This window comes from Hirundo rustica, chromosome 2 (assembly GCF_015227805.2).
Source record: "Hirundo rustica isolate bHirRus1 chromosome 2, bHirRus1.pri.v3, whole genome shotgun sequence".
Classification (NCBI taxonomy): Eukaryota; Metazoa; Chordata; class Aves; order Passeriformes; family Hirundinidae; genus Hirundo; species Hirundo rustica.
The window spans coordinates 115,779,380-115,805,657 of NC_053451.1; the positions used below are offsets into that span (position 1 = coordinate 115,779,380).

The 26,278-nt window shown below is 45.1% G+C and overlaps 1 protein-coding gene across 2 annotated transcripts in view; it reads right to left on the reverse strand.

Annotated features, from left to right (window-relative positions):
• IGSF5 (immunoglobulin superfamily member 5) overlaps nt 1–15,048 on the reverse strand; it is a 31,655-nt gene extending 16,607 nt beyond the window's left edge. For both annotated transcript variants that reach the window (XM_040056527.2, XM_040056526.2), the window contains exons 1-6: nt 14,588–15,048; nt 12,514–12,715; nt 6,938–7,258; nt 5,928–6,236; nt 1,766–1,894; nt 1,244–1,268 (exon numbers count right to left, since the gene is read on the reverse strand). In XM_040056527.2, the coding sequence (XP_039912461.1) occupies nt 1,244–1,268; nt 1,766–1,894; nt 5,928–6,236; nt 6,938–7,258; nt 12,514–12,571 (842 nt within the window). In that variant the 5' untranslated portion in view covers nt 12,572–12,715; nt 14,588–15,048. The remainder of the gene's footprint in view (nt 1–1,243; nt 1,269–1,765; nt 1,895–5,927; nt 6,237–6,937; nt 7,259–12,513; nt 12,716–14,587) is intronic.
• Between the last annotated feature and the right edge of the window lie 11,230 nt (nt 15,049–26,278).

Below are 26,278 nucleotides of genomic sequence, written 5' to 3' on the forward strand. Positions count from 1 at the left end.
CATGGAAGTTTCCACTTATGGCATGGCACAATAAGCATGATTTCCTTGGGAGAAAACAGAGGGTATCTAATTTCCTTATTTTGTCTCCTATCAATAAAGTGCTCTCCAAATGGAAATCTGTCAACAGACCTCCACAAACTTTCCCCACAAGAGGCTGCTGATGAAACTGGGAATTACTGACGTGCCAGGCAGGGTGGAACATTCTGCAAACTCATTTTAAAGGACGGGGAGTTAAAAGCCCCACAAGCGTAGGCAGAGAATGAATTTACAGTGCTGCCTAAATAAAAATAATAATATGAACAACCCCACTGCCACGGCTGTCACAGCCACACAGGTGCCGATGAAAAGGATCTTAATGCTGAGAGCCACCAGTTACTGATTTCTAAAGTTTTCCAGCTCAGTGCAATAATGGACCGACAGCTTTGTACTGAATCATGGCTGACAATCTCTGAATGAGGGGCTGATAATGATCCACAGGACAGCTTTATTCATTGTTTTTTGTGGGTTTTTTTTTAGAATTATAGGATAGCTTAGGTTGGAAGAAACCTTAAAGATCATCTCGCTCCAAGCCCCTGCCGTGCGCATGGACACCTTCCACTATCACAGGCTGCTCCAGCGAACACTCCCAGCGACGGAAAGTCACAATATCTCTGGACAACCTGTACCAGCGCCTCACCACCCTCCCAGTCAGGAACTTCTTCTTCATATCTAACCTAAACCTGTTCTCTGAACGCTTTTTATTTTTTACCAGTTTATCCAGCCTTAGAAGAGCCGGCGGAATCCGCCCGCTGCCGGTGTGGCAGTGACATCCTGTGGCGGCCGCGGCAATCGCCGGGCGGGCTCCGGCGGCCAGGCATCATCCTCCCCTGCCTTCCCCGGGACACCTGGGGATCCGCTCTGTCCTTCAGCTTTGACGGAGCAGCTGCTCAGTTTGTCTCCTGTGCGCTGCATCCGTCAGCGAGCGGCGCTCTGGGAGTTTTCATGGCGTTTTCACCGCCGTGGGATCACAGTTCAGCCTGGTGCGAGTCCTGGCGCTCGCCTTTCATCCCTAGGGTCTGTCCCGTTCCCTGGATGCTGTCCTCCATCCCTCTGGTGTCCCCACAAGCTCCCAGAGCCCGGCAGCACCGGGAATTCTGGGATGAGGGATGCCAGGACAAAGACACTGGCACGTCCCTCTTGCCACCCTGCAGCAGCCTCAAGGAGTCCGGCAACACAAAAAGTTTTCCCACGTCATCTGACTTACCTTACTTCATTTTCATAAGTAGATCCTGAGAATGAGAGGGGGAAAAAAAAAAAAAAAAAAGTGTTTAAAATGCAGAAAATTAAAATTTAAAACCTCTGTAAGTTCTCTAAGAGCATGTCCTGAGTTCCAGCTACCACAGGAGCATCTCCCCACCCTGTTTGCAAAATTGGGCAGCCCTGTAGAGCAGCTTACATGGAAACTGGAATTAGACACACGGCACTGAAAATATTCTTCAATAAAAAACCTTTAAATGTCTTTAAAAATGAACATACTCCCAAAAAACCATGACCCACCCCCCCGGGAGTTAATGTGAAGGGCTGGCACTGATTGGAATAAATTTAAGAGAGAAACATGATGGTGAAATTAAAGAGGATCTTAAACAGGTCATAGTTAAGAGCAGGATCCGCCTGCTCGGTTTTCTACTTACATGTCTTTGTGCAGCATCAGAGCTGACAAAAAGTAGATTTATGTCTAATCAAAACCAGTTTTTAATGTATAGACCAGCCATGAAGGTCCACTCACCTCTCCTCTTTAGGCAGCAGCGCACAGCAAACACAATAATAACGATCAGGAGAACAATACCAAGAAATGAAAGCACAACTGCAAGTACAATAACCCACGTGCTCCTGTTGTCTTCACTGTAATCATTTTCTGTTAAATCAAATGGAGAAACATTGGACTATCAGAGGCTCAAAACATCCTTTTCAGCATATTTACCTTTCGTGTGAGATGCTGTTAAGTGCTTGGTGAATATTTAACAAGGAGTCTGTTTTCCAAATGACAGATTCTGTATTTATGGATGGCTCCCAAGAATTTAAAGTATTCCCAAATTCAAATCCTTTATTGCAGTTGTAACTTCTCCCGCTCCTACTTCTCTTCTGAAAAGCACAGGGTTGCAACTTTCAAACTTTATTTTATAATTATGCTAGGGATCCCAGAGTCCTTTGAAGACTTTTGGAGAAAAGTGTTAAGATTCAATTTAGGTGTCCATACTGCAGAACTGAATGTCTTGCCTGGCTGCTCTTGTCAGTGGAGAGAAAATAGGTATTTTGGGTTACAATTAATCTGACCAAATGTGTGTGTCCCCTTTAATAAGCTGAAATGCTTTGGAAAAAAAAAAGTCATTTTTTTCCCCACAAACTACAGCAAGAGTTGTAGGTGATTAGTACAGTTGGTGAGCTCTGGCCTGGAGAAATGATTTTCTAATCAATCCCATCTTGGGATTTCTCTCAATGATTTCAACAAGTGCTTGATTTTGGGATGTGCTTGGTGGGACACCTGTTCTCCAAGTAAAAGCACCAAAGAGCAAAACCAATGAAGAACACACAGCTACTGACCCATCTTCTCTACAGCATTCCCACACTTAACATACTCCTTCATCTTTGCTGTAATCTTCAGGGTTAAATGAGGGGATTTAAGGATAATTCAGTGTCTTGCTGCAATCTGTTGATGCGACCAAACGGCTCCCACATGGACAGATTTTTTAAAAAAATTATCTTGCATTTAGAATTATAGAATCATGGAATGCTTTGGGTTGGAAGGGGCTTCAAAGATCACTCAGTTCCACCCCCTGCCATGGGCAGGGACACATTCCACCATCCCAGGATGAGCCAAGCCCTGGCCTTGGACACTTCCAGGGATGGGGAATATTTCTCAGGCAGCTGGATGTACCAGGAAGATGCCACTTTTTGTCACATCATGCTGCCCCTTGGTTTGACCAAATATTCCAGAAGCACCTCCAATTTGGCTTCCCTTTGGAAAGCAGCCCCAAAACACTTTTGGAAGTTGTCTAGAAAGAATCTTCCAATACAAATTACAGGTGTGAGACACATCCAGATTTGGCAATCCCATGGGTTTGTGATTTTCTTTTCCTCATTCGAGGTCCCAATTAACAACCCCATGGCTGCACTTGGCTGACAGCCTCTGGGAAAGAAAGACAGGAATGAGGGTGACTGGGAGCTGCTCAAGGCTGGGGCAATTCCCTTGATGTGGGAACCAGGTTTACCTGTGGCAGGGAATAAACTAAACCCTTTCTATCTGGGTGCGTGTTTGGGGTTTGGAGGTTTCAGATTGAAAAGATACGGCACCAGAGCCTCCTACAAAGCTTGAACCTCTGCCAGGAATCTGCTTTCTCCAAAGCTCAGGTCATTATTATCATTAAGCAATTTGTTCCAGTCTTCTCTAATCCTAATGCTCAATCAGCATGTTTGGAATTTTTTCTATTAGGAAAAAAAACAAGCACTAAATAACCTGAAAAACAGCAGTAAACCCAGTAGGCCACCATCAGTTGATGATAAACTTGTTCACAGTGTTTTTATCTAGAAGTACTGCAAAAGATATCTACATTTTAGTACATTTTGTTCCATAGAGATGGCACGGTGATTTCAAGATGATTAAAAGATGAATGACATTTAGCTACAGGAGGAGCTAAACACACCTGCAGCAGCCCATTTCTGCAGGCTGGCTGCCACACCAAGGTATTTCACTCCCTGTCGGGGGCAGGTTATGTGCCAAGAGATTTAAGGAGCTGAAGCCAGAAGGGCAGGGTACAACACAAACACTCCCAGAGCTTCAGCATTTTTGTGTCTCTGCAGTTTTGGGGAACGCAGAAAGAGCCTGGAGCTGGGTATGAATGAGGAGCTGCAAGGGAGGGGCACGAAGGTGTGAAGGTATTAAATCCCTTTGAGTCCATGAGGAAATCCAAACCAAGTTCCATGAAGAGTTTAGAGTGGACAAAGCTACTTCCTCATTCCACAGGGGCACATCCTCTGCCGCCAGCCCGACCTCTGGCTCCTCCCAAAGTTATCCAAACATTGACTTCGACAAATGTTTGCAGAAAAGGGCATTTTCCCAGGCAGGTGCTGGTGACCAGTGAGGAATGAGAGACTGGAAAAACCTGCACGTGGCTTCTTGGACTCTTTGGAGCTTTCTGGCTGAGTTCAAAAGCAAAGGATGTCCAGGCTCATGGGAGACTCTCTGTCCTCAGCTTCTGCAGGTCAAAAGCCACAGGAACTGAATACCAAGCCAAAGACAGCTTGGACCCAGCTAAGGAACTCCACCATGGGTCCCATTCCAAGAAACAGCTCTGTGAATGTATCTCCTGGGATAACTCTGTAGGAGTTCCCAAATTTCACGCTCAGCCAAACACCGCTGTAGGAAGAGTGAATGATATAAAAATACATCACTTTGTATGGAAAGACTGACCCAGAGGTGCAGGAAGGTGGGATATTCCCCCACCAGGGGCTGGTGGCCAGAGAGGCCTCTGATTTTTGATAGTTCTTGTATTACTTGAGAGGAACAGGAGGAATTTGATTCCCCCAGCTTTAAAGCAAAGGGGGAATTTGATATTTCAGTACTTTTGGGAAGGATTTCTTACATGATTGAAGCTGGTTGTGTTCTCACCCAACAGCCAGCTAAGGCTGAGCCTGTATATGAAAACTGGGACAAGTTCTTAGATTTTGAGTGTGTTATATATATTATATACCTCCCTGTGTCATAAATGCCATGCTTTTATTTCATTCTGATCATTTAAAGACTTCAGATTCTCCTATCCCATCAAATTTTGAGTGCCTGCCGCTGCTGCACAATGGTATTTCCAGAGAGAAATGAATGATGGTCCTATACAATCACTAATTATACACTAATAGTGCTTCATGACATCTGTTTTTCTCCTTTTCTGATTTGCAGGGAGTAGCTATGGAAACATCACAAATGAGTGGGCAGGGGAATTTATTCATTTCCTCAGAAAAGTCTTATTTTGCTTAGTCAGTAATTAAGATCAATGTGACCACAAAAGGCCATATTAGGGATGGTAAAATGACCTTTTCCAGCTGCATTAGCAAGCAAGCCCTGCTAAAAAAGGCCTGCTAATAATGATTCATATTGAAAACAAAGGGCACAGCTACTCAGTCTCCTCAGTTGTCTGTACCAAACCCCTCATTGATACCCTGTAAGGATATTTTGTGTCTGGCTTGTTCACCCATTGCAAAAGAAGCATCAGTTCATCAAGAGAAGCCGTCAGCATGATTACAAACTTAGCAAAAATATTTAGAGTTATCAAAGGCCTTGCTAACTGATCTGGAGAGACTTGCAGTCATCCAGGCTTGGATTACAGCAACTTTGAATTTCCTTAAGTCAAAGCCAGCAAAAAGCAAACGGAAGCACTGCCCAAAAAATTCCATATATATTAATACACAATTTATTCTTGGTTGTGTGGAGAAACTGGGAGGGTTTTCTTTTTTCCAACTCAGGGGTAAAACTGGTATTGGATATTATGGAGAACAATTTCACAAGAGGGTTTGGCTTTCTTTGATAAGAAATTAAGTTAATATGCCAGGCATGGTCTGATCAAGGATATTTAAGATATAAATTCCTTGGGTGTTTTCTTGGTCAAGGAGCAAAGGCTGGTTTTCCTAGCAGCGAATCCACAGGAGTCAGAGGCAGATATTTGTCAGAGGCTTTGTCTTGCTCAGTCCTACCTTGGGCATCATGGTTCATTAGACTGGTAAAAATACATTTAACTCTACCCATACACCATGTTGTGACTCCTGGCTCTGAATTCCACACCCCAGAGGATTTGATTTGCAAGCGAACGACTTTTTAAAGCAAAACGAACCAGAACAAAATGCACGGCTCTGGGTACAGGCGGTACAGTACGGGAAAAGCACAACAAATATCCACTTACCCGTGGCAGACTTGTCAAAAATAAGAGTTACAGTTGCATTCTGAGGGCTGGGGAGTGCTTCTATGTCAGCTAAACAAGTTAAAACCTCAGTGTCCGTCGGAGTCAGAGTTAAGGTGCTCAGGGCATTGTGGAGGCCGTGAGATCCTGGACTTTGCTGGGTAACATAGCTCGACTTATCAATCAGAGAGTCATTTGTCATCCAGGTAATGTCTGGAGCCGGGGCCCATCCTAAGGCTTCGCAAACAATCTCAATTGTTTGGTTCTCTCTTACTGTTAAGGTGCTATTTTTGATGAGTAAAGATCCATTAACTGTGGGAGGGAAAAGATGTTTTTGTTCCTTCAGAATGTTTCGCTGCATTGCTTTCCTGCTGGATTGCTTTTAAATCTTATCTCACTACCCAGGAATAGCTATGCCTTGAGATATGAGATGGAAAACAATTATTAATACAGATCTACCATAGGTATCATGGAAACATGCAGATATTTCAACTACATGGGCCCATTACCCACTATGTCTAAAGCACAAGTCTCAACTTCCAGTACCTTTCCAATAAAAAGCAGGAAATTGCACTTTTTCAGCCATCCTCACACATATCCAGCTGGAGGACAACAAAATGAAATAAAAGTGTTTCTCTCTAGAGTTTTAAATATGCTCAGGTCATATAAAGAAGAGGTTTACAGATAGGTGATGAGGTGTCATCACTGCACCAAAGCCCCTCCTTGACAAATGGATAGAGCCTGGTGGTGAAATCCTGCTTTCCTGGCTGCGGAGTGATAAGGAATAAGAGATGGAACAGGAAAAAAACAGGGGGAGTTTTAACCTTTGTTATTGGCACTCTGAACGTGACTCTAAAACCTGCTCGGACAGCAAAATTAGGATGAGGAGGACAGGAGGCAAAGGATGGTAAATGAGAGCATGTACTCCTTCCCAGGGTAATTTGAGCAATTCCTCAGAGGATTCCCTTAAGTGCAGCACAATAAAACACCTTTTGGCTGGTGGCTATACACACCTTGCACAGAGAGAAAGGCAAAGTTGTTCTCGCTGGGTTGCTGGATGCTGCACTCAATCCTGCCAGAGTCACTCATCTGGGTGTTGTGGATGATCAGCTCCGAGGTAAACTCATCCCCACTGGTGTAGTTCTGGGAGGTGAAGCGCTCTGTGGTTTCCACAGAGCCCTGGGAGCTGAGGACAGTGAGGACAGGACTGCCCTTGGAGAGCCAGATGAGGACTTTCCATCCTGCAGACACCGTGCAGTTGAAGCGGGCCTGGGAGCCAGCCAGGACTGTGGCATTCTCAGGGCCTTTGGTGATGGAGTAACAAAAGCCCAGACCTGTGAGAGGACCAAAATCAGTCCATAAATATATATACAGCACCAACAGATAGTGTAAAACATCTTAACCGGTTCAGAGATGGAGGTGTGCAATGTAATCTTTCAGATCCTGCTTAGATTTGGTGGTTTTCTTTAAAAATGCCTTTAATTATTTTGCCTCTCTTTCTCCCACTCCAAAATCACTGGTTTCCCTTCAGCTGACTACCATCCTGCTGACAAAAAAAAAAAAAAAAAAAAAAAAATCAACTTTTAAATAGGAAAATACATGAGTTGCCTATACTTTAAATCATTAAAGGAGTGTGTAACCAGTCCCTTTTCCATATATTGAATTGCCACTGACTTTTTTGCAGCCCCATCATTTATCCTTCAGTGCTCCTTCCCCTATTCCTCAATCATTCATCACATACATTGTGATGTATTTCTTCTAAAGCCTTCCTCAGGCTGAGGTGCTGTAACTCATTAGTTTTAACTCCTTAAAAGGTAGCGTGAATTTTTGGCTAATATTTTTCAGAGCTGAAAGCTCCTAACAAAGTCATTCTGTTTTCCTTTCCTCCTCACAGACCCAGGGCCTCCCATTGCCAGCTCCACCAGTTGCACAGCGATTCTTCATCCAGGAATATTTTGAGTCCACTCCCTGCAGACCCAACAGTCCTGCCAGGGAGATCTGCCTCAGCAGGGGAACATTCCTGCTGAGGGAGCACCAGGACTGCCAGTGGTGCCCCAATGGTTCCAGCAGAGCTCTGCACGATGACAATTAGCAATTACACTCTGCAGTCCATGGCAGTCTAATTAAAACCCTGTGCTCACAAATTTGGCCTGAGAGTGTGTTCAATTATGTTCCAAGAGAAAGGAAGTCTCAAATGGACATCACTCCCTTGCTAAGAGTATTCAGGACAATGGAGTAATTTTTTAGAATTTGGTTCACACCAGGTTTTTTTAGAGTAGTTTATTCATTATTGGACTAGCTATGAATTATTGAAAAAAGCCCTTTTCTTGTTCAGTCAGCAGCTGATGTGAGAGAAGGACAGGCTGTATTTTTCACACAGCAGGGGTGTTTGATGGTTGTATAAATGGAACCAGAGCCCAATCTCAGTGATGACATTGCAACCAGTGCCTCAGTGCATTGCACCCAGGACGGAGGGTCTGGAATCTCACTGCTCCATTGTCCAGACCCTTTTTCAGTTCCCAGCCCACATTTACACACTGTATATCCAACCAGGTTGGTGCCACGAATTGTTCTTTAATATAAATAGCTCCTCTCTTTCCTCCCACCCACTGCAAGCGTTTACAGACCTCTTTGTTTTACAGGACTGTGCAAACCTTGCTGTCCCTGGTTCTGTGTATGGCTGACTCTGAGCCCTCCCATGTTTACAAAAACCTTCCACAAAAATTTTCCACCTCCCTGGGTTATGTTACCTCTGTCATGCACCTTGGTCTGCAAAGTGTATCTATGTGTGAGCAACAAAACATTAAATGAAAAGCAAACTTCACCTACTCTGATAATTAATAAAGCCAGATAAGATTAAGTAAATCATATTTCTGTTCAAATTAAAATTTACCCACTCTGCCCCTCTTAATGCAAACTGTTCTCTGTGCACTTGGAATTTATTTCCATGCCTGTACAAACACTTTACTTTTTCAAGGAGCTGTGGTCTGCCAAGGCTCTGAACAAATGATGCAACTTTCAGGACAATGCTTGCTGTTAATTAATCTTTGAAATTTATCCCTAAGCAGGAATAATCAGTGATCATTGGCTCTAAAAATAATTGGGTATGTTGCTTTTGCTTTCTTCAGACATTCAGGGCAGTATAGGCAAGTAGGTATGAGTTAATCATTCATCTATGATAATTATTTTTATCAGTCCATAGGTAAGGTAGGATCTACATCTTCTTCCACCAACCATGTCTGCTGGAGTAATTAATGGTCTTTTGCCTGATTGCTGCTCCATAGGAAAGGTTCCCTGAGCCCTGTATGGGGATCCTTTGGGAGGCAGAAGGACTGAGGAGTGGGACATAACCTCTCCTCCATTTACACCTCAGCCCCAACACAACCAATAAAGGAGTTTCATCAGCTTTCTCCACCTGTTGCCTGAATGGTTTTGGTGGTTTTATCTTTGCCTCTTTATCTTCTTGCTTTTATTGTTTGTTCTGCACGTGGAGTCCTGAACTGATTGTTCCATTGTCCAGCCCGTGCACAAACACTGATAAAGTCACCTGTGTGAGGTCACTGAGGACATTCATGGCACAAATGGGATTTAAACCCAGCTACCAGTGCCTGAAGCCAGTGCTGGGAGTCCTTTTGCTGGACTTTACCTCATGTACCAGGGAGAAAAATGTTAGTGCTGGTTTAATTTGCATCCTGCATCAAAAATACCTTGCAGATGGTCGCTTTTAAACAAATTAAGGCCTCGGGCTAGATTTTCATTGCACTTTACAGGAATTACGTGTTCAGCTCTTAACAGCTGTTTTAACATCTGCTTCCCCACTCACCAGCAGGGAGATATCCCACCCAGGCAAACACCATCCTTGCAGCAGGGAAATGCTGGGCTGGCTCTCTGATCACCCCTTGGCTTTTGCAAAACAGCTGAGTGAGGACACCTTCTTTGAGGCACCTCACTAAATGTTCACAGAGCAGCCACCAAGAGTGAAAATTTGCTTAAATCAAATGCTTCTGGTGTCCCAGCTGCTCAGCGCCTCGCAGCAGCACGCAGAGTACAAACCAACTCCTCTGTGAGCTGGTGTTTTCCCTCCTCTGCCACACAAATTCACCATTATACCACTGCAGGTTGTGAAGAAATGCAAATGCCTCTTGTGCAGGATGATGCCTGCACTGAGGGAACCTCGTTTGCCAAAGAACCGCCCTTGCCCTTCATCAACAAGGTTTTTTCCTCCACGCTTGAATGAACTCCAAAGGACCACTCTTCCACGCTGGAGTTTTCAACAACAAGGGCATTGAGACGTGGCTGCCTTCTCTTCCTTGCCTCCTGTCCTCTGCTGGCTCTGTCTTTGCTCTTTTGTAAGTGACCTATTTGGATGCAGTGTAGAGAAGGACAGGATGGGCTTATCCTTTTGCCATAATGATTCCTATTTTTTTTTTCAGCCTCATTATCGTATTTCAAAATAATCTCCCCCTCCAAGCCCATATTGCCTTTCACAAACACTGCTTTTCTTCCTTCAATTTTTGCATCTAATATCAGTCTTCCTCCCTTGCCTCTCTGCTCTTTGTGCTTGAATTTCTACATCTTCTTCCTTCCAGTCTCTTTGAAATTCCTTTTCCTCTCCACTTTTTCTTCAGTCTCCTGTTCACCCCACCTTGCCTTCTACCTCCCCCTCCTCACCACTGGCCCACTGCTCTGCTATGAACTGTTAAATACCCAACAATAAATAAATAACTAAACAGCTCAAGTTTGTTTCAAAACCCAACAGCCCTGCAGCTGAGCTTTTTGAAAACCGAAGTAGGTTAGAGCCTGTCAAAGCCTGCAGCGAGGGACTGGCTTGTTCACTTATGTTAACAAGCATTTTTAAATGCTTACACGATGTTTCTGTCAAGCAATACCAGACTCCTGATGCTCAGCAACACTTATTTCCTCCCACCTGCACAAACCTCTCCACAGCCCCCAGACGTGTCTTCTCTCCTCTCACTCACTGTTTGACAGCAGACCCTGGCAGAACTTCCCAGAGCCCAAAAAGAAGAGAACCAGGGACTTCCTGAGCCAAAAATTGCTTCTGCACCTATGGATCTACCCTTTAGGATATTTGTTTCTAGGTTTTTTTCAGCTTTGATATCCCCCATGCCCAATGACCATGAGCTTTACTATTTAATTACATGCTCTGAGAAAAGAACAGGCTTTGGTTAGCCTTAAATCTTCTGATACTTTTAGTGGTTGTCACAAATTCTTTTTGTTATGAGAAATTGTGAATAATCATTTCACCATTCGCTTCCACATAATTAATTATTTTCATACCTTTTTACTATTGATTCTTTTTTCACAAGCAGGAAAATATCCAAGTCCAATGAAGCCCTTTCATCCTTCCCTCCAAGGCAAGCTGAAATTTGGACACCCCACCCCTGGAAGTGTTCAGGGCTGGATGGAGCATTGAGTGCCCAGGGCAAGGAGGTTGGAACTGGAAGATTTTTAAGGTCCTTTCCAACCCAAATCCTCCTGTGAATCTTTGATTCTCTACCTTTGAACAGCTTCGTCCCACTTTGTACCTTTCTCAAACCTAAACCAAAACCCTTCCTGTTTGTAATGGAAGGGTTAACCAAACAGCCAACATCTGAGATGACGCCCTTCTGTGGATTTACATCATGCCAGGTCTCATTTTATCTGCCTTGTTGAAGACATTAAATAGTGACATTTTGTCTCTTTTTCAGCAATTTACTCTGTTTCCAAGACATCTATTCTTTTCCTCACTATACAATGCATTTAAGAGATGCTTTGCATTGAATGCTTTCTCTGCCTTTATTACTCATCATGACATTTTCTGACAGATCCTCCTAGTCTCTTTTTGGATTTGGCTGCCCTAAGTAATTCTGCACCGCTTGCAAAGTCTGCCACCTCACAGTTCCCTCCTCTTCACCAGGTTGTTTAGGAGCTTGTTGAGTACCACACATCCCTGTGCAGCTCCACTGCTCAGAAAACTCAGTGTTTATTCCTGCATTGTGTTTCCTTTCACTACTAATCCATGACAATACCTTTCTCCTCATCCCACTGCAGCCCATTCCTGTCAGAGCCTGTTAAAACTCCAGCTAGACTATAATTAAAGAAAAAAATAATAATCAGCCCTTGTCTCCACTACTCAACTATTCACTTAATATTCACTTTTCCTCTAAAGCTTTGCCACCAAGACACTTTTAATATGAATTTGAGATTCAGGCATGTGAAGTGTGAATTGGTGATAAACCAGCAGCATGATAACTTGCATTTACTTCTGGAAGTAAAGCCCAGCTGCTGCTACTGAGTTTTCAACAGATGCACCCTCAAAAGCTGTCTCAAACAGGAGGAAGAGAAGAACAAGGAGAGGGTGAAACTGAATGAGGATGGCCTTCCCATCTCCACACTTAAGCACACTTTAAATCATCAGATCACACAGGCTTGAAATGCAAAACATCCCCCTTTCAAACAGTTCAAATAATCCCACCCTGTGACTGCCTGCTCAGGCTGAACCCATCAGCAAAGGCCATTTTCACCACAATAAAATGATTCCCTTATTTTATCCATGGTGGCTCATCTCAGGGTTATGAATGTGTCCCACCTGGCAGCGAGGCAGTCAGGATGAGGGGAAGCAAAATGGATTTCTGGAAGCTCTCCATTGGAGCATTCTCTCCTGGTCCCTGAGGCAGGAAGCCACCAGTGGTCACTGCATGCTTGAGGAGAAGCTGAAGGACAGAACTGATGGAGAAACTCGGGAATGAGCCGCTGCTTTGGGTCCTGTGACAAGGGTGACTCTGTGTGACCTGTATCACCAGCAAGGGGAAAAGATTAAATGAGGGAGGGTTTGGAAGCAGAGCAGAAACTTTCCTCAACCAACCATTTCAAAAGACACAGAGGAACTTTTTTTTTCAGCAGAGAAACCTCCTCCTGCAGATCTGACATTCCTCAGTCCCTCCTGGCTGTTACAACACTCCTACTTCAGCACTGAGAGACAGACAGGGCAGCTCCAGCTGCATCATTAAAGTTACTTGTGAGCAAATGGGAAAAATAATTCTCTGAGCTGCTGCACTTGTGAGGATGAGAAACATCAAACCTCCTCCCAGCTCTCCAGACTGAGCCCTCAGAAAGGCTGATAGTGGGGGAAAAAAAAAAAAAAAAGTCTCCAGAGTTATTCCTCAGAACCTGAGAGTGCCTCCCATATCCCACAATGAACCACCAGCAGCTCACCACTGTGATCAGAAATAATACACAGAGCCTGGGTGTGAGACACTTACTTCCCTATTTTCTGCTTTTTCAGTGTTTGTGATTCACTTGTGAGCTATTATCCTCCTCCCCCTCAAAATATGTGGGAGAGGCTTTGACTGCACTTGGTTTACAAATTCCTCATCTGGGCGAGTGCAGCTTGCCTTGGTGAAGGGGACATGACCAGAGGATGTGGTTTTGTGGCCACACCAAATTTCTTGTCAGGAAAGCGTTTCTGACTCCAGAGGTGCTCTTTGTGGCAGCGCTGTGCATAAACACTGCACATCAACATTAAGTGTCAGCAGAGACACCCTGGGTTTGCTGCCCAGCTGCAGCACCAGGAGGTACCGGAGCTCCGTTCCTTGCCTGGAATCCGGCAGGCTCACCTGGAATTTTGATCCCCACTTTCACATTTTTCAAGCTTTCAGTTTACCTTGGGAACCTACAGGACAGCCCTGTCAACTTATCAAGCCAAACCTGTGGGCTGATTTCTTCACCTGCTCGTTCAAAGGCCGGTTTGGGTTTTTCCCTAGTGGATTTTGAAAGGTTTGGGGTCTTTTTAGCTCCACATTTTATGTGCGGAGGGGTCCCCAGCAGGCAGGTGGGGAGGGAAGGTCGCTGTGCACAGCCTGGAGGGATTTTCCTTTGCTCTGTCACTGTGACAGCTCCCGGCACACACACAAACCAGTCAGGACTACAGGAGCTGGCGTCATCTGTCACACGAAGTGAAACAGCCCGAGTAAAGCACCAGGAAACAAATCCAAAACACAGGGCTGGGCCTTTTTCCAGGAAGCTGTGACACCAAAGGAGGATTTCAAGCCAGCACAGCAGCCTTCATATCTCCACTGACAAACCCAGCTGCAACCAAAGCAATCTGAGCCGGGCAAAGTTTTACACGGGAAAGAATAAACTGGCGAAAATATTGTGCCAAATTCAGGACAAAAATCAGTAAAAACAGCTTGGGGTGAAGTAGAGCAAGACAGGAAAGGGAGGGATCTATAATATTTTATTTTACTTTGTCTCAAAATGGAAAATATTATCAGAAACAAGACATTTTGGCTGACAATGAATTAAATGCCTGGGTTTGTTCGGGGCTGCTTTTCCCCTCTCTGCTGTGGTGATTCGGGTTGCCAGTGCTGCTCTGAGCCTGCTCCCTCCCTCATCCACGACGCAGGTAGGGGATAATAACAATAACAACAATAATAATAATATCGTCCCAGAGGAGTGGCAGCTGCACCCAGAGAGGGGCTCGGATGCTTTGTGCACCCCACAACAGGCACCAACCCCAAATGCCAGGAAGAATAGGAGATAGAGCCACAAAACACTCCTGGCAGCCCAGGGCAGGCTCCCTGCTGAGGCAGGAGCAGGGAAAAGGGTTAAATTATCTCTCAGCCCCTGGCTCCGTCTGCCGGGAAGCAAATCAAGGGCTTTACCTGGATCACATCCCTGGTGCTGTCTCCCACCGCTTTCCCTCTGACGACAGGTCCGGCTCACGCTGCCCACGCAGGAGGCTGGAGGCGATCCCAGCCAGGATCCTGGGCCAGCCCTCACCTGCTGCCCCACGGAAACGTCCCTCGGGCGTTGGGGACGCTGTCCCTGAGGGAAGGGAGGCTGCTCCGAGCGGTCCCTCAGCCGCAGAGCCGTGCCTGGCACTGTCCCGTGACACGCAGGGATGGCCTCTGCCTTCCTCCGCCCTGTCGCCGGTCAATGTTTAACCGGCCCGGGAGGAAGTGAGGCACGGCCGGTGACACACGGAGCAAACTTCACACCGCCCCAGGCCGGCCTCACATGGCCGGAGCCCGGCTCCACATCGCCTCAGCCCGGCTCCACATCGCCGGAGTCCAGCTTTAAATCGCCCCCGGCCCGGCTCCACATCGCCTCAGGCCCCAGGCCAGCAGCCGCGGCGCTGCCCGTGCCTCATCCCCGGAGGAGTGCGGGGTGGGACACGGGCACGGCCGGGTGTGCCAGCGCCAGGTGAGCGCTGTGGTGTCGGGTGTCCCCCGTTACAGCGACACAGGTGCGCGCCATGGTGCCAGTTTCCCCTGTTACAGTGACACAGGTGAGTGGGATGGTGCCGATTCCCCCATTATAGTGATGCAAGTGTTACACTGACACAGGTGATGTGCCTTGCACCAGTGTCTCCTGTTACAATGGCACACATGAGTGTGATGATGCCAATTTCTCCTCTTACAATGACACAGGTGAATGAACAGTGCCTGGCACTGATGTCCCCTGTTATAATGGCACAGGTGAGTGTCATGGTACCTGGAATGGACATCCCCTGTTATACTGACATAGGTGAGTGTGATGATGCCAATTTCCCCTCTTACAATGACACAGGTGAGTGTGGTGGTGCCTGGCACTGATGTCCCCTGTTACAATGACACAGGTGAGTGTGAAGTGCCTGGCACCAATGTCTCATGTTACAATGGCACAAGTGGGTGTGATGATGCCAATTTCCCCGTATTACAATGACACAGGTGAGTGTGGTGGTGCCTGGCACTGGTATCCTCTATCACAATGACACAGGTGAGTGTGGTGGTGCCTGGCACTGATGTCCCCTGTTACAATGATACAGGTGAGTGTGATGAGGCTGGAGCACATCCCGCTGTTACAGTGCCTCAGGCAGCATGGCAGAGAGCAGCAGTGCCTGTGCCAGCCATGCCCCTGCCAGTGGTCACTGTCACCCACAGCTGGGGGTGCCGAGGGCCACCATCAGCCCTCGACAGGGCAAGGAGCTGAAGCAGGGCCAGGGAGCATCCAGAGGGCCCAGTTTGCAGCTGAAGGAGATGGGGCAGGGCTGGAGGCAAGGCTTTGTAAGAGTTGTGGTGTAAAAATTTTCAGGTAAATTTTTGGCATGTGAAACCAAGGTGCCCATCCAAGAACAAGGGCAGGGATGGATCAGGCCGTGGCTTCACCGGGGAGCATCACAGAGTCACAGAATCAATCAGGTTGGAAAAGACCTTTGAGATCATCAAGTACAACCTTTGACCAAACATCACCCTGTCAACCAGACCAGAGCACTGAGTGCCACGTCCAGTCTTTCATTAAATTCTTCCAGGGACAGTAACTCCATCTCCCCTGGGAGTGCTTTCCAGTGTTTAATCACCCTTCCTGTGAAGAAATTCCTCCTATGGCCTCAGGAGACTGAGGGGGTTATGTGTTCTCCCTGCTGCCTCCTGAGATGTTCTTACAGCCTTTGTCTTCCTCCAAGAACTGCATCCTGCATTTTATGCCATTGTTGGTCAGTGAGTTGAACCGATGTGACTCATCAGGAGATTTTTTTATGACGATTCCATCTGCCAGGAAGCTTAAATCATAAAAAAGGGATGTAAAACTTCCCTGAACTGTATTTCCTACTAAGCACTGTAACAGTAGCGAGTAGAAATTAATGCCACAGTGACTCGAAATGGAAAGGTTCAGTTCAGCAAAGGGAAATGAACCATTCCATTTGAGGAATCATGAGAAATTTCTGAAAATAAATTTTAAAAACTTTGCTTTATTAGAAAAAATTTTCGCTCTTGTTTCTTAACAATTTCGACTTGTTAAAAGAAACAGCCATGAAAGCTGCAGGAAGAAGTTTTTTTTTGATTAGTTACAATTTTTTGTTATTATTTCCTTGACTTCACAAACCTTCTTTTTTAAAATCTAAAATCTCACCCTCTTGTTCCACTGACTTAAATAACAGTATTCTTGAGGTGCCTTCCATACAGGTGTAACTGAACAAAGCTAGAGCAAGAAAAGGGATAAATAACGTCTAAGGAGCACATTCCATCTCCGGCTGCCCAAGCAGGAGATACACAGAAGGTTAAAAATGAATTTTCAGCTCGAATTAATCAAGATAACACTTCATAAAATGCTTTGGAAAGGATAATTGCTGCTATTAAAACTTTTACAGAGCTCTCGTTTGGCACTGCTGAGAAGAGATTGGCTCTGTCGTTATCTCTAATTGCTCCTCAGGTAGGCTTGAGCTGCTCTGAGGTTCATGCCCCTCCCCTCAGTGTAGAAAGGACAAAATCAGTTGTGTTGAAAAAGACCAGCATGTGCATTGACATTTTATTTATTAATTATTAGTTACTGCCCTCATCGGTGCCTTCCTTCCTTTGGCTGTCCTAGTGAACCATGGTGTTGGGATGGGTAAAACCCTGGGTTAGGATGGAGTGGGGTAAGAGGTGGTGAAGTGCCTCAGTCCCCACTGTGAATGCACGAGGTTACCCATGCTCATGATGTTTGAAAGACCAGGTCCTAAGTTTGCCAGGCTGATTTAAATGGAAAAGCATCTTGGTCACTTTGTGAATCACCAGCCTGCACACCAGGCAGAGTCCTACCTCCCACTCCTCTTCCCCTAGACACTTCCTTCCAATTTTCTTCCTTTTTCTTCTGCTGGTGAGTAGGAGGATTTTTGCCCTTTTTTCTCCCCCTCCAACCCTTCCAAACCCATTTCTGGATGGTGTCTACACTGTGAGCTCCTAACCCATTTTTTGTTCTGGGGTGTGTGAGGCTGGATCATATGTCTGCACAGCTTGCTGTGCAATCCCACGCAAGGAGCTCCGAGGGAAATGGACTGGCTGGGATTCGCTCGGTGAAACCTTCTGTCACTGCCATCGGGGCCACAAGTGGAATCTCTGTTTCCCCTGCAGGAGAATGGGACAAATTGTCACAATGGGATTGGATTCAAACTGACATAGAGTTGGTTTGGATTGGATATCAGGAAAAAATTTGTCCCTGGCAGGGTGTTGAGGCCCTGGGCACAGGGTTTCCCAGGGAAGCTGTGGCTGCCCCTGGATCCCCAAGGCCAGGTTGGACATTGGGGCTTGGAGCAGCCTGGGACAGTGGAATGTGTCCCTGCCATGGCAGAGGAGTTGGAACTGGATGATCTTTAAGGTCCCTTCAAACCCAAACCATTCTATGATTCTGTGATAGAAAATAAACAGCATTTAGACACCTTCATCTGTCAAATCACCAGGCCCCGCAGTTCCATGGTGTATTTTGGATTATTTAGCTGACTCAAAGAAAATATGATCAGTCTGTGTGAGCATTAAAACGGCAGAGAAAAGCCACTTACTGATTAAAGCTGATTCAAGGTTGGTGCTAGAAACAGGAATAAGATTCTTCACTTCTGGATGAAAATGGGCTTGAAAGGAGGTTTGACCATTACAGGGATTTTGAGAAATGGCTCCCTATCAAAGAAATAAATGTTTTCTCTCATGAAGAGGAAGGGAACTGAAAAGCCTAGAAAAGACAAAAGCAGGAGAAAAGCTTCCCGTGGGACTGAATTAGTTGTCTCTATCTTGCTGCCTATGGGATGCTGCTCTCCAGTAGCAAATCAGGCCAAAGAGATGCTGAGCCATAACTTTTTCAACTCCACCTCTGGTTTTTTCCTCTCTTTCTAGGCTCTTCCTCCTTTCCTCTACTGTTCTTCAAAATATCTGGTGCTCTGCAAGGTGTTTCTCATTCAAAACAGATTTTATTGGTGTTAGCTGTAGAAATCTAAGTGAGACACACACATCCCTCTCTGTCTCTAACAAGTTTTTTAAAATCTTTCAGTCTGTTAGTGTAGTCACATTTTCCCTTAATCAGGAGCTTAGAGGAAAAGCTCTGGAAATAACAGGGCTGGGCCATTTCCTCTTTGTGTTACTTTTGTAAACATGGAGATGCATTTTCCCCCATTGTCTCCCTCCTCATTTTTACTCCAGAGGAGTCTGAAAGACTGAGCTGGACTGGACTTTCTGGTTTAGACCACAAAAGTAGCTGAGGCCAATCCCACCAGGTTGCTTCCCACTGGTCTTTCCAAGGAAGTCAGGTAATCTTTGCCTTGATGTAAAGATTCGTGAAATTATGCTACCATGAATCAAGGCCAGGATAAATTCTCAAAAACCTTGTAACACCAGTTTTAACTCATCTGATTTTTTTCTTTCATTTATATTTTTTTCCTTGCTAATTATAACAAAGCCACAGCTCTTTGCAGAATTCCTGTGGGTCCTTAATGAGGAAAGCTTTGGACATAATCTTCTTCCAGATTTCACACTCAGGAGGCCACAGGATTAAGCACTTTTTTTTGGCACGAATATCCTCGCAGTTTTTATTTGGCCTGAATAAATCTGCACAACTGGAATGTTGTTCTCCAGTCCTTTCCTGCCAGCACTCCTTGTGAACCACATTCCATGCTTCCCCTTTGCCAGGTGCATTTCTCCTCTCCAGCACTGGAACCGGTGAGTTGTAGCTGGAAAAATGAAAATGTCATCATTCATGGCAGGTAGATGAAGACATTCATCATGGAGTTCGGGCAAGATGAAGTAAGAAAGTTTACCACACAATAACAGAGGATGCAGCTTTGGTGCTGTCAGAGGGAGTGTAAATCTGAGAAGGAAATTTTTTAATACATCAGTTCCCCTGGCAACATTTTCTTTAGCTTTAGAAATGCTTTGTCTCTGGTTCAAACAGCTTTAATTGCTCTGGTTATCCTTCAGTTTATTCTAAAGAACTTTTCAATGTGTAATAATGTGCCAGTAAAGGGAAACATCTTTCTCTACACTCATAATCATGATTGCATTTTTCATTATTGCTTAAGGTCATGCTTTTTAGAGTCTTCCTGAGGCTTACGTGGAAAACAGGATTCTTCAAGGAGTTCAAACAAAGTGCAAATCTATCCAGAGCTCCTTTGAAACTGGTGCTCAACACCTCTCTCTAGCAAGCACAGTGGGTCCAGCTCTGGGCACATCAGATGAGCAAATGAACAGCTTTGTCAGAGGAATGCACACACAGACACTGTGTCCTGGGCTCCAAATCCCACAGGACTTCCCATGAAATTTACCGTGGGACTATGGAATTGAACCCCTTTTCACACAGGATCACCCAGAACTGTTGGGGTTGGAAGGGACCTCTGAAGTTCCTCTTGTCCAACACCCCCAAGCTTTTCTTATTTTCCAGATGATTTTGCAAGGGCTGCCAGCTATGAGAAACTTTAATACTCACACCTCTGAAAGTAGAATATTAATGAATATCCCAATCCCCTGACCCACAGGGATGATCCAGAGTGGCACTGCCATGATGAGAGAGCAGATTGTTACCAGAATAGTAGCTGTGATACTGGGAGAGCTGTTTCCCTTTTGCATTTTCATGAAATACATGCCTGTGACTGACATCTTGCTGCTCCCTTTGGGCACTGAGTTAAGATCACCAAGTAGAAATGGCAGGGTTTTTTTTTTTTGGAAATCAATGTCTCCTCTGCACTATGTCTGTGATACCAGGTCAGTGACTGAAAGCTGCCCTTTTGCAGTAAGACACTGAAAGGCTCTGGCAGAGATGGTTTGAGATATTCAATTTCTCTTCATGTGGCAGAATCACTGCTGTATTTTGGCTTTCTCCTGTAGAACAGCAGTGAACTTTATTTTGATATTCAGGCTGAGAGAGTTGGAACTGTTCAGAGAGATCTCCAGGGAAACCTTATTGCACTTTTTCATTATCTGAAGGGGCTACAAGAGAGCTGGAGAGGGATTTTTTTACAAGGCCTTGTACTGATAGGACAAGGGATAATGGCTTTAAACTGAAGGAGAGTCAGTTTGGACTAGATATCAGAGAGAATTTTTTTACAATGAGTGTGAGGAAAACCACAACAGGTTGTCCAGAGAGGTGGTGGACTCCCAGTCCTTGGAAAACTTCAGGGCCAGGCTGGACAGGGCTCTGACTGAGCTGAAAATGTCGCTGCCCACAGCAGAGGGGGTTGGACTGGATGACCTTTAAAGGGTCCTTTCAACCCAGCCACTCTGATTTCATGATTCTGTTTGGTCGTTTCCTTTGAAACACTTGCGCACGACGTCAGATCGCCTAAAAGCCGAGGGAACTGGTGAGTGCTAAAAGGGCTCAAGAATAAAGATTGACATTTTAAAGGATAAAGCCTCCAGTCCTTTCCTCTTCCACATCCCACGCAGCATCTTTCCTCAGCAAAGTTGCTGAAGGTGGTGTCGCTCAGGAAACCTCCCAGAGTCCCACCCACAGGGCTTGGCCTCAGGATAAGGGGCTGACATCCCCAGAATGGGCTGGGGTGCCTCACAGCCCCTCGCCCTGAGCTGTTTCACCCCCTCCCCACCCTGTCAGCACCCAGCAGCATCCCTCCTACACCACATCCTGCCCCTACTCCCAGCTCGGCTCTCTCTGCTCTTCAATTCCCCTGTTGGACCTTTCGGAGCACCAAGACGTGTAAAAGCTTCAGGTCCCTTTGTGTACTCGAGTCAAACATTTACTTACAACTGCTGTTTCAGCAGTAATAATTAAATTAAACATGTAGGGATTAGAGCTGCCTGGAAGACCCACGAGCTGGAGGTAGGTGTAAATGACACCACCTCACTAATTTACGGTGTTCCGTGCCTCCAGCTGTACACGGGAGTTTTGTGGAGTGGAATTGTGTTGCTGTAAATGTAACTGGGATTCCTGAGGAGCAGGAAGATGATTACAGGCCTCTGTCCCTGCACCCAAAGGCATAAATTAAATGAGGTCGGGTTAGGTCAGTAGCTGAACGCAAGGAATGTTGTGTACACGGTTCACTTGGAGTGATTCTAAAAAGGGACTTGGATTTATTTCTTTTTCCTCGCAAAAATAATGCATTTTTGAATATGTGAAACATTATTTCTCAACCATTTAAATCATCCAATTACATTTTTCAGTGAAAATGTGCTTAAGTGAACTCCTTTGAAGAATATCCTCAAATCCCCTGTCTTACCGGGCTTTGAAAAAAAAATCTCTATTTGCTCAGCCAGAAAATGTGCAAATCCAAGTCTGCTTTTTTTCAGGCTGGAACTCCTATGTGCTGCATATATCTTAGTGCTGTGACAATATTTGTAGATATTTCTAGGAATGTATTGCTGTCATGAACTAATGAATTAAAGTCCAGCTGTAAAAAAAAAAAAAAAAAAAAAAAAAAAAAGGCAAAATATATCAGAAATGTAAGTAAGATGAAATGAAAGATAAAGGCAGTAAGAGAGAACTTTTCTCTTTATGGTTTTTAGTTCATAACTGCTTGTGTTCGAAAATCAATCTGACAGTTTTCAGTTATTTCACATTTCTCTTTTAAGTGATAAGAGAATAGCCCTGTACTTCCAGGTCCCAGAGGGCCCATGACAGCCATCCTCAGGCACACAGTAGGGCAGAAATCATTTCCGTTTGGTCCTTGTTCTTCCCAAAGGTATCAGCTACAGTTAAATTTATCTTTTTCTTTCAATTCCCTCACTATTTCCTAAGTCATTTTTGAGAAGGGGAGAAAATTTAACAGTTTCAAAATTCAGATTCAACAAAACCAAGTGTTGAGTCCTGCCTTTGGGTCACGACAACCCTGTGGAGCTCCAGGCTGGGCAGAGGGTCTGGAAAAGCTGGGAAAGCCCTGGGGGTGCTGGTGACAGGGGCTGGACATGAGCCCAGGGGTGCCCAGGTGGGCAAGAGGCCCCTGGCACCTGGGCTGGATGAGGAATTGTGTGTCCAGCAGGAGCAGGGCAGGGATTGTCCCTCTGTGCTCCAGGGCTGTGTCCAGCTCTGGCTCCTGCAGGAGAGCCCTGGAGGGGCTGGAGCGTGTCCAGGGCAGGGAAGGGAGCTGGGGAAGGGGCTGGAGCCCCAGGAGAGGCTGAGGGAGCTGGGAAAGGGCTGAGCCTGGAGAAAAGGAGCCTCAGGGGGAACCTTGTGGCTCTGCACCAGTCCCTGACAAGGAGGGGCAGTGAGATGGTCAGGTCCTTCTTGCAGGTAACAAGTGTTAGGGTAAAATGGTGTCAGGTTGAGCCAGGGGAGGTTTAGATTGGATTATTAGGGAAAATTTCTTCCTAGAAAGGTGCTCAAACCCTGGCACAGCTGCCCAGGGCAGTGATGGAGTCCCCATCCCTGGAGGCATTTGAAAGCTGTGTGGATGTGGCACTTGGGGACATGGGTCAGTGCTGGATTCAGCAGTGCTGGGTTAAAGGTTGGACTCGATGACCTTAAATGTCATTTCGAAGCTAAATTATTCGATATTTGTATTATGATTCTATAATTTTACTGATTTTTACTGGAAAAAGAACCAGCCCCCTGACATGACTACACCCCAAAATGTTGATACATTCACCACTGGAAAGACAAGCGAACACACACAGAACTGTGGTAGCAAAATTCTTTACTAATAAAATATCAAACATGGAACTGTTGGCTCATTGCGCTCATGTTCTATGCAAATAATCCAAGCACTGTCACAGGTTTTAAATTGACATTGCATTGTCTCCCACACAAATCCGTGAGGAGCAGCATTCCTGTCACATCCAGCACACACCAGGAGCCCTTTTGTCCTCTTCCACTTTGAAATAAGGCAAAACTTCCATTGCAGAAAATCTACCCTGTGTTTTCAGAAGTGCCTGGAAGGGTTGTACCTCCTCAGGAAGTCTGAGTCAGAGGAGCTATGAGACCAAATCCGTCATGCACAGATTTGAAAATCCTAATTTAAACTGAGAACGCATTCGTTGATGAATTAGGGTTGTGAAGGAAAAAAAAATTGTATATATTTTTCTGCATCCAAAAACTCATCTTGGAAGAAACAGTGTGTGCTGAAATGCAACCAACCCTAAGACACTGTCAGCTCTGCTGATTTCTGTACTCCTCCCTACTAAGAAGCAGCGGAGTAACTTTTAGATTACATTTTCAAAGCTATTAATTAAAAAAAAAAAAAAAAAAAAAAATTCTAACCCAAATGCATGAAAACATTGGGGTAGTGCTCAACTTCTGCAGATGAACTGCCCCCAAATTGCCTGAATTCTTTTATCAGCCTATACAAAATTTAAAAAATTAGTATATGTACACTGCAGTAGTGTGTTTAAAGTCCTACTTGTATTTCTGATTGGTTTTGACAGTCTTTCATAGGAAAATGCATCTCATTTTGTAAAAGGCCTCTAATACTGTTTTGATTGTTTTAAAATTCATGGTCTGAGGCCTCAGCAGCAAAAGCTAATTTAATTTAGCTGATACATATAAGCTCACTAGCACAGTGGTTTTGTTTAAACAAATGGATTTGCCTTACGTGCAATCATATGCTTTTTCTTAAATCACATTTTCCAGCAGGGTTACTTTATGTTTTAAGTAATTAATTATTTGATTAATATATTCTTATTCAAAGCAGCCTAGGGAGCAGGGGAGGGTTTTAATCTGGAGAAAAGGAGCTCAGAGGAGATTTCATTGCACTCCACAACTCCCTGACAGGAGGGTGTAGTGAGATGGGGGTAGGTCTCTTCTCCCAGGTAAAAAGCATCAGGACAAGAAGAAATGGCTTCAAGTTGCACCAGGGGAGGTTTAGATTGCATTTATGAAAAATTTCTACACAGAGAGGGTGGTCAAGCACAGGAACAGGCTGCCCAAGGAAGTGATGGAATCACAGTCCCTGGAAGTGTTCCAAAAACATGCAGATGTGGTGCCTAGGGACGCCTTTTGGGGCTAATGGTTGGATTTGCAGTTCTTTTCCAACCTAAACAATTCTATGGTTCTGTGAATGAAAAAATCAGTTTCTCATTTGCACCAAGAAAATCATTACTCTGAGGAAAATTCTGTGCAGCAACTAAAAGCATTCACTTGGAAAGCTGCTTTGCAAAGAGGAGAGGAGCAGGTTCCCTGAATCCCTGACATTTCAACCTGAACTCATCTGCTCCTCAGCAGAGCTTCAGCAGCGACAAATTAAATGCTCCTGGATAGTCAGGCCCCTGAAGACTGAGGTGGGGACAAAACATTCTGAAGGCAGCAACAGGGACATCTTGTGCAGGTCGCCTGAAATTACAAACACATCTCCCTGGAAACCGTGTGTCTTAGGTTGCAATGCAAGATGTAACCAGCGGTTTGTATTCTATTATCATCTGTTAAAACCAGGTGTGGCATTGTTCTTTATCTCTTCCAGGACCCATCCTCCCTCCAGGGGATATCTGCTGTTAATGGGCCATCGAGGCTCACTGCATGACTGATACAATTACATCATCCCATTGGGAGGAGCCAAGCATTCCTACCTGGATAAAATCTGGGATTGGGAACACCAGGACAGCCTGTTTGCACTGGATTCCCAGAGGAACACTGGACCCATCTCACCACCACTGGACCTTCAAGGAAAACTACACCCTTCTACAGGATCGTTGCTCCAACAGAACCACATCTGTCACTGCAGGAGGACTTGACTGGACTGCTGCCAACACCCGGACCAACAGGGTGTCAGGCTGTGTTCTGACTCTGTCTGTGTCTTCTTTTTGTTTGGTGGGGTGTTTTTTTTTGTATTACTACATTTTTATTTTAATTTTCCTAGTGAAGAACTGTTATTCCTGTTCCCATATCTTTGCCCAAGAGCCCCTTAATTTCAAAATTATAATAATTCAGAGGGAAGGGGTTTACATCTTCCAGAGAGGCTCCTGCCTTCCTGAGCAGACACCTGTCTTTCCAAACTAAGACGCAGTGTCAGGATGGTTTCTTAGGCCATGCCTGAGGACCTTGTTCCCAATGGCACATCGGAGATGGATTTCACAGAACCACAGAGTGGTTGGGTTTGGGTTGGAGGGAGACTTAAAGAACACCCATTTCCACCCCCTTGCCACAGGCAGGGACATCTTCCACTAGCATTTAACCCCAAAAATACAGAGGTTGAGTCTGCAGAAGTGACTGACTGAGAACAGTTAGCAGCTGAGTTCAAGTAATTGGGAACACTCCTGAACTCACATAAAAGCCACAGCCAAGAGGTCGAGCAGGATTTGGTCCTCAAAGGTGAGGACCTTTTTTCATGCTGATGTAAAGCCACAAACTGCCAGGCACAGAGGGGGAATTGCCTGCAGGATTATTTAATTATTATATTACTATTATTTATTACTATATTATTACCTCTGAGAACAAGAAGATAACATCAGGCTGAGGATGCTGTCCAAGCTCACAGACCTCTGCCCCTCAAGGCAGGGAGCTAGGAATGACCAGGAGACATTCCCTTCTGCTCACCATTTTTCCATAAATAAAAGAAATAACCAGCATCTACCTCGGGCCCCAGAGCAATGAATGACACAAGATATTTCTGCATATTACGTGGAAAGAATGATGATTAAAAATATATTGGCTTGGCTTTATCAGACTGACCCACCACACCTTCTGAAGGCAGCAAA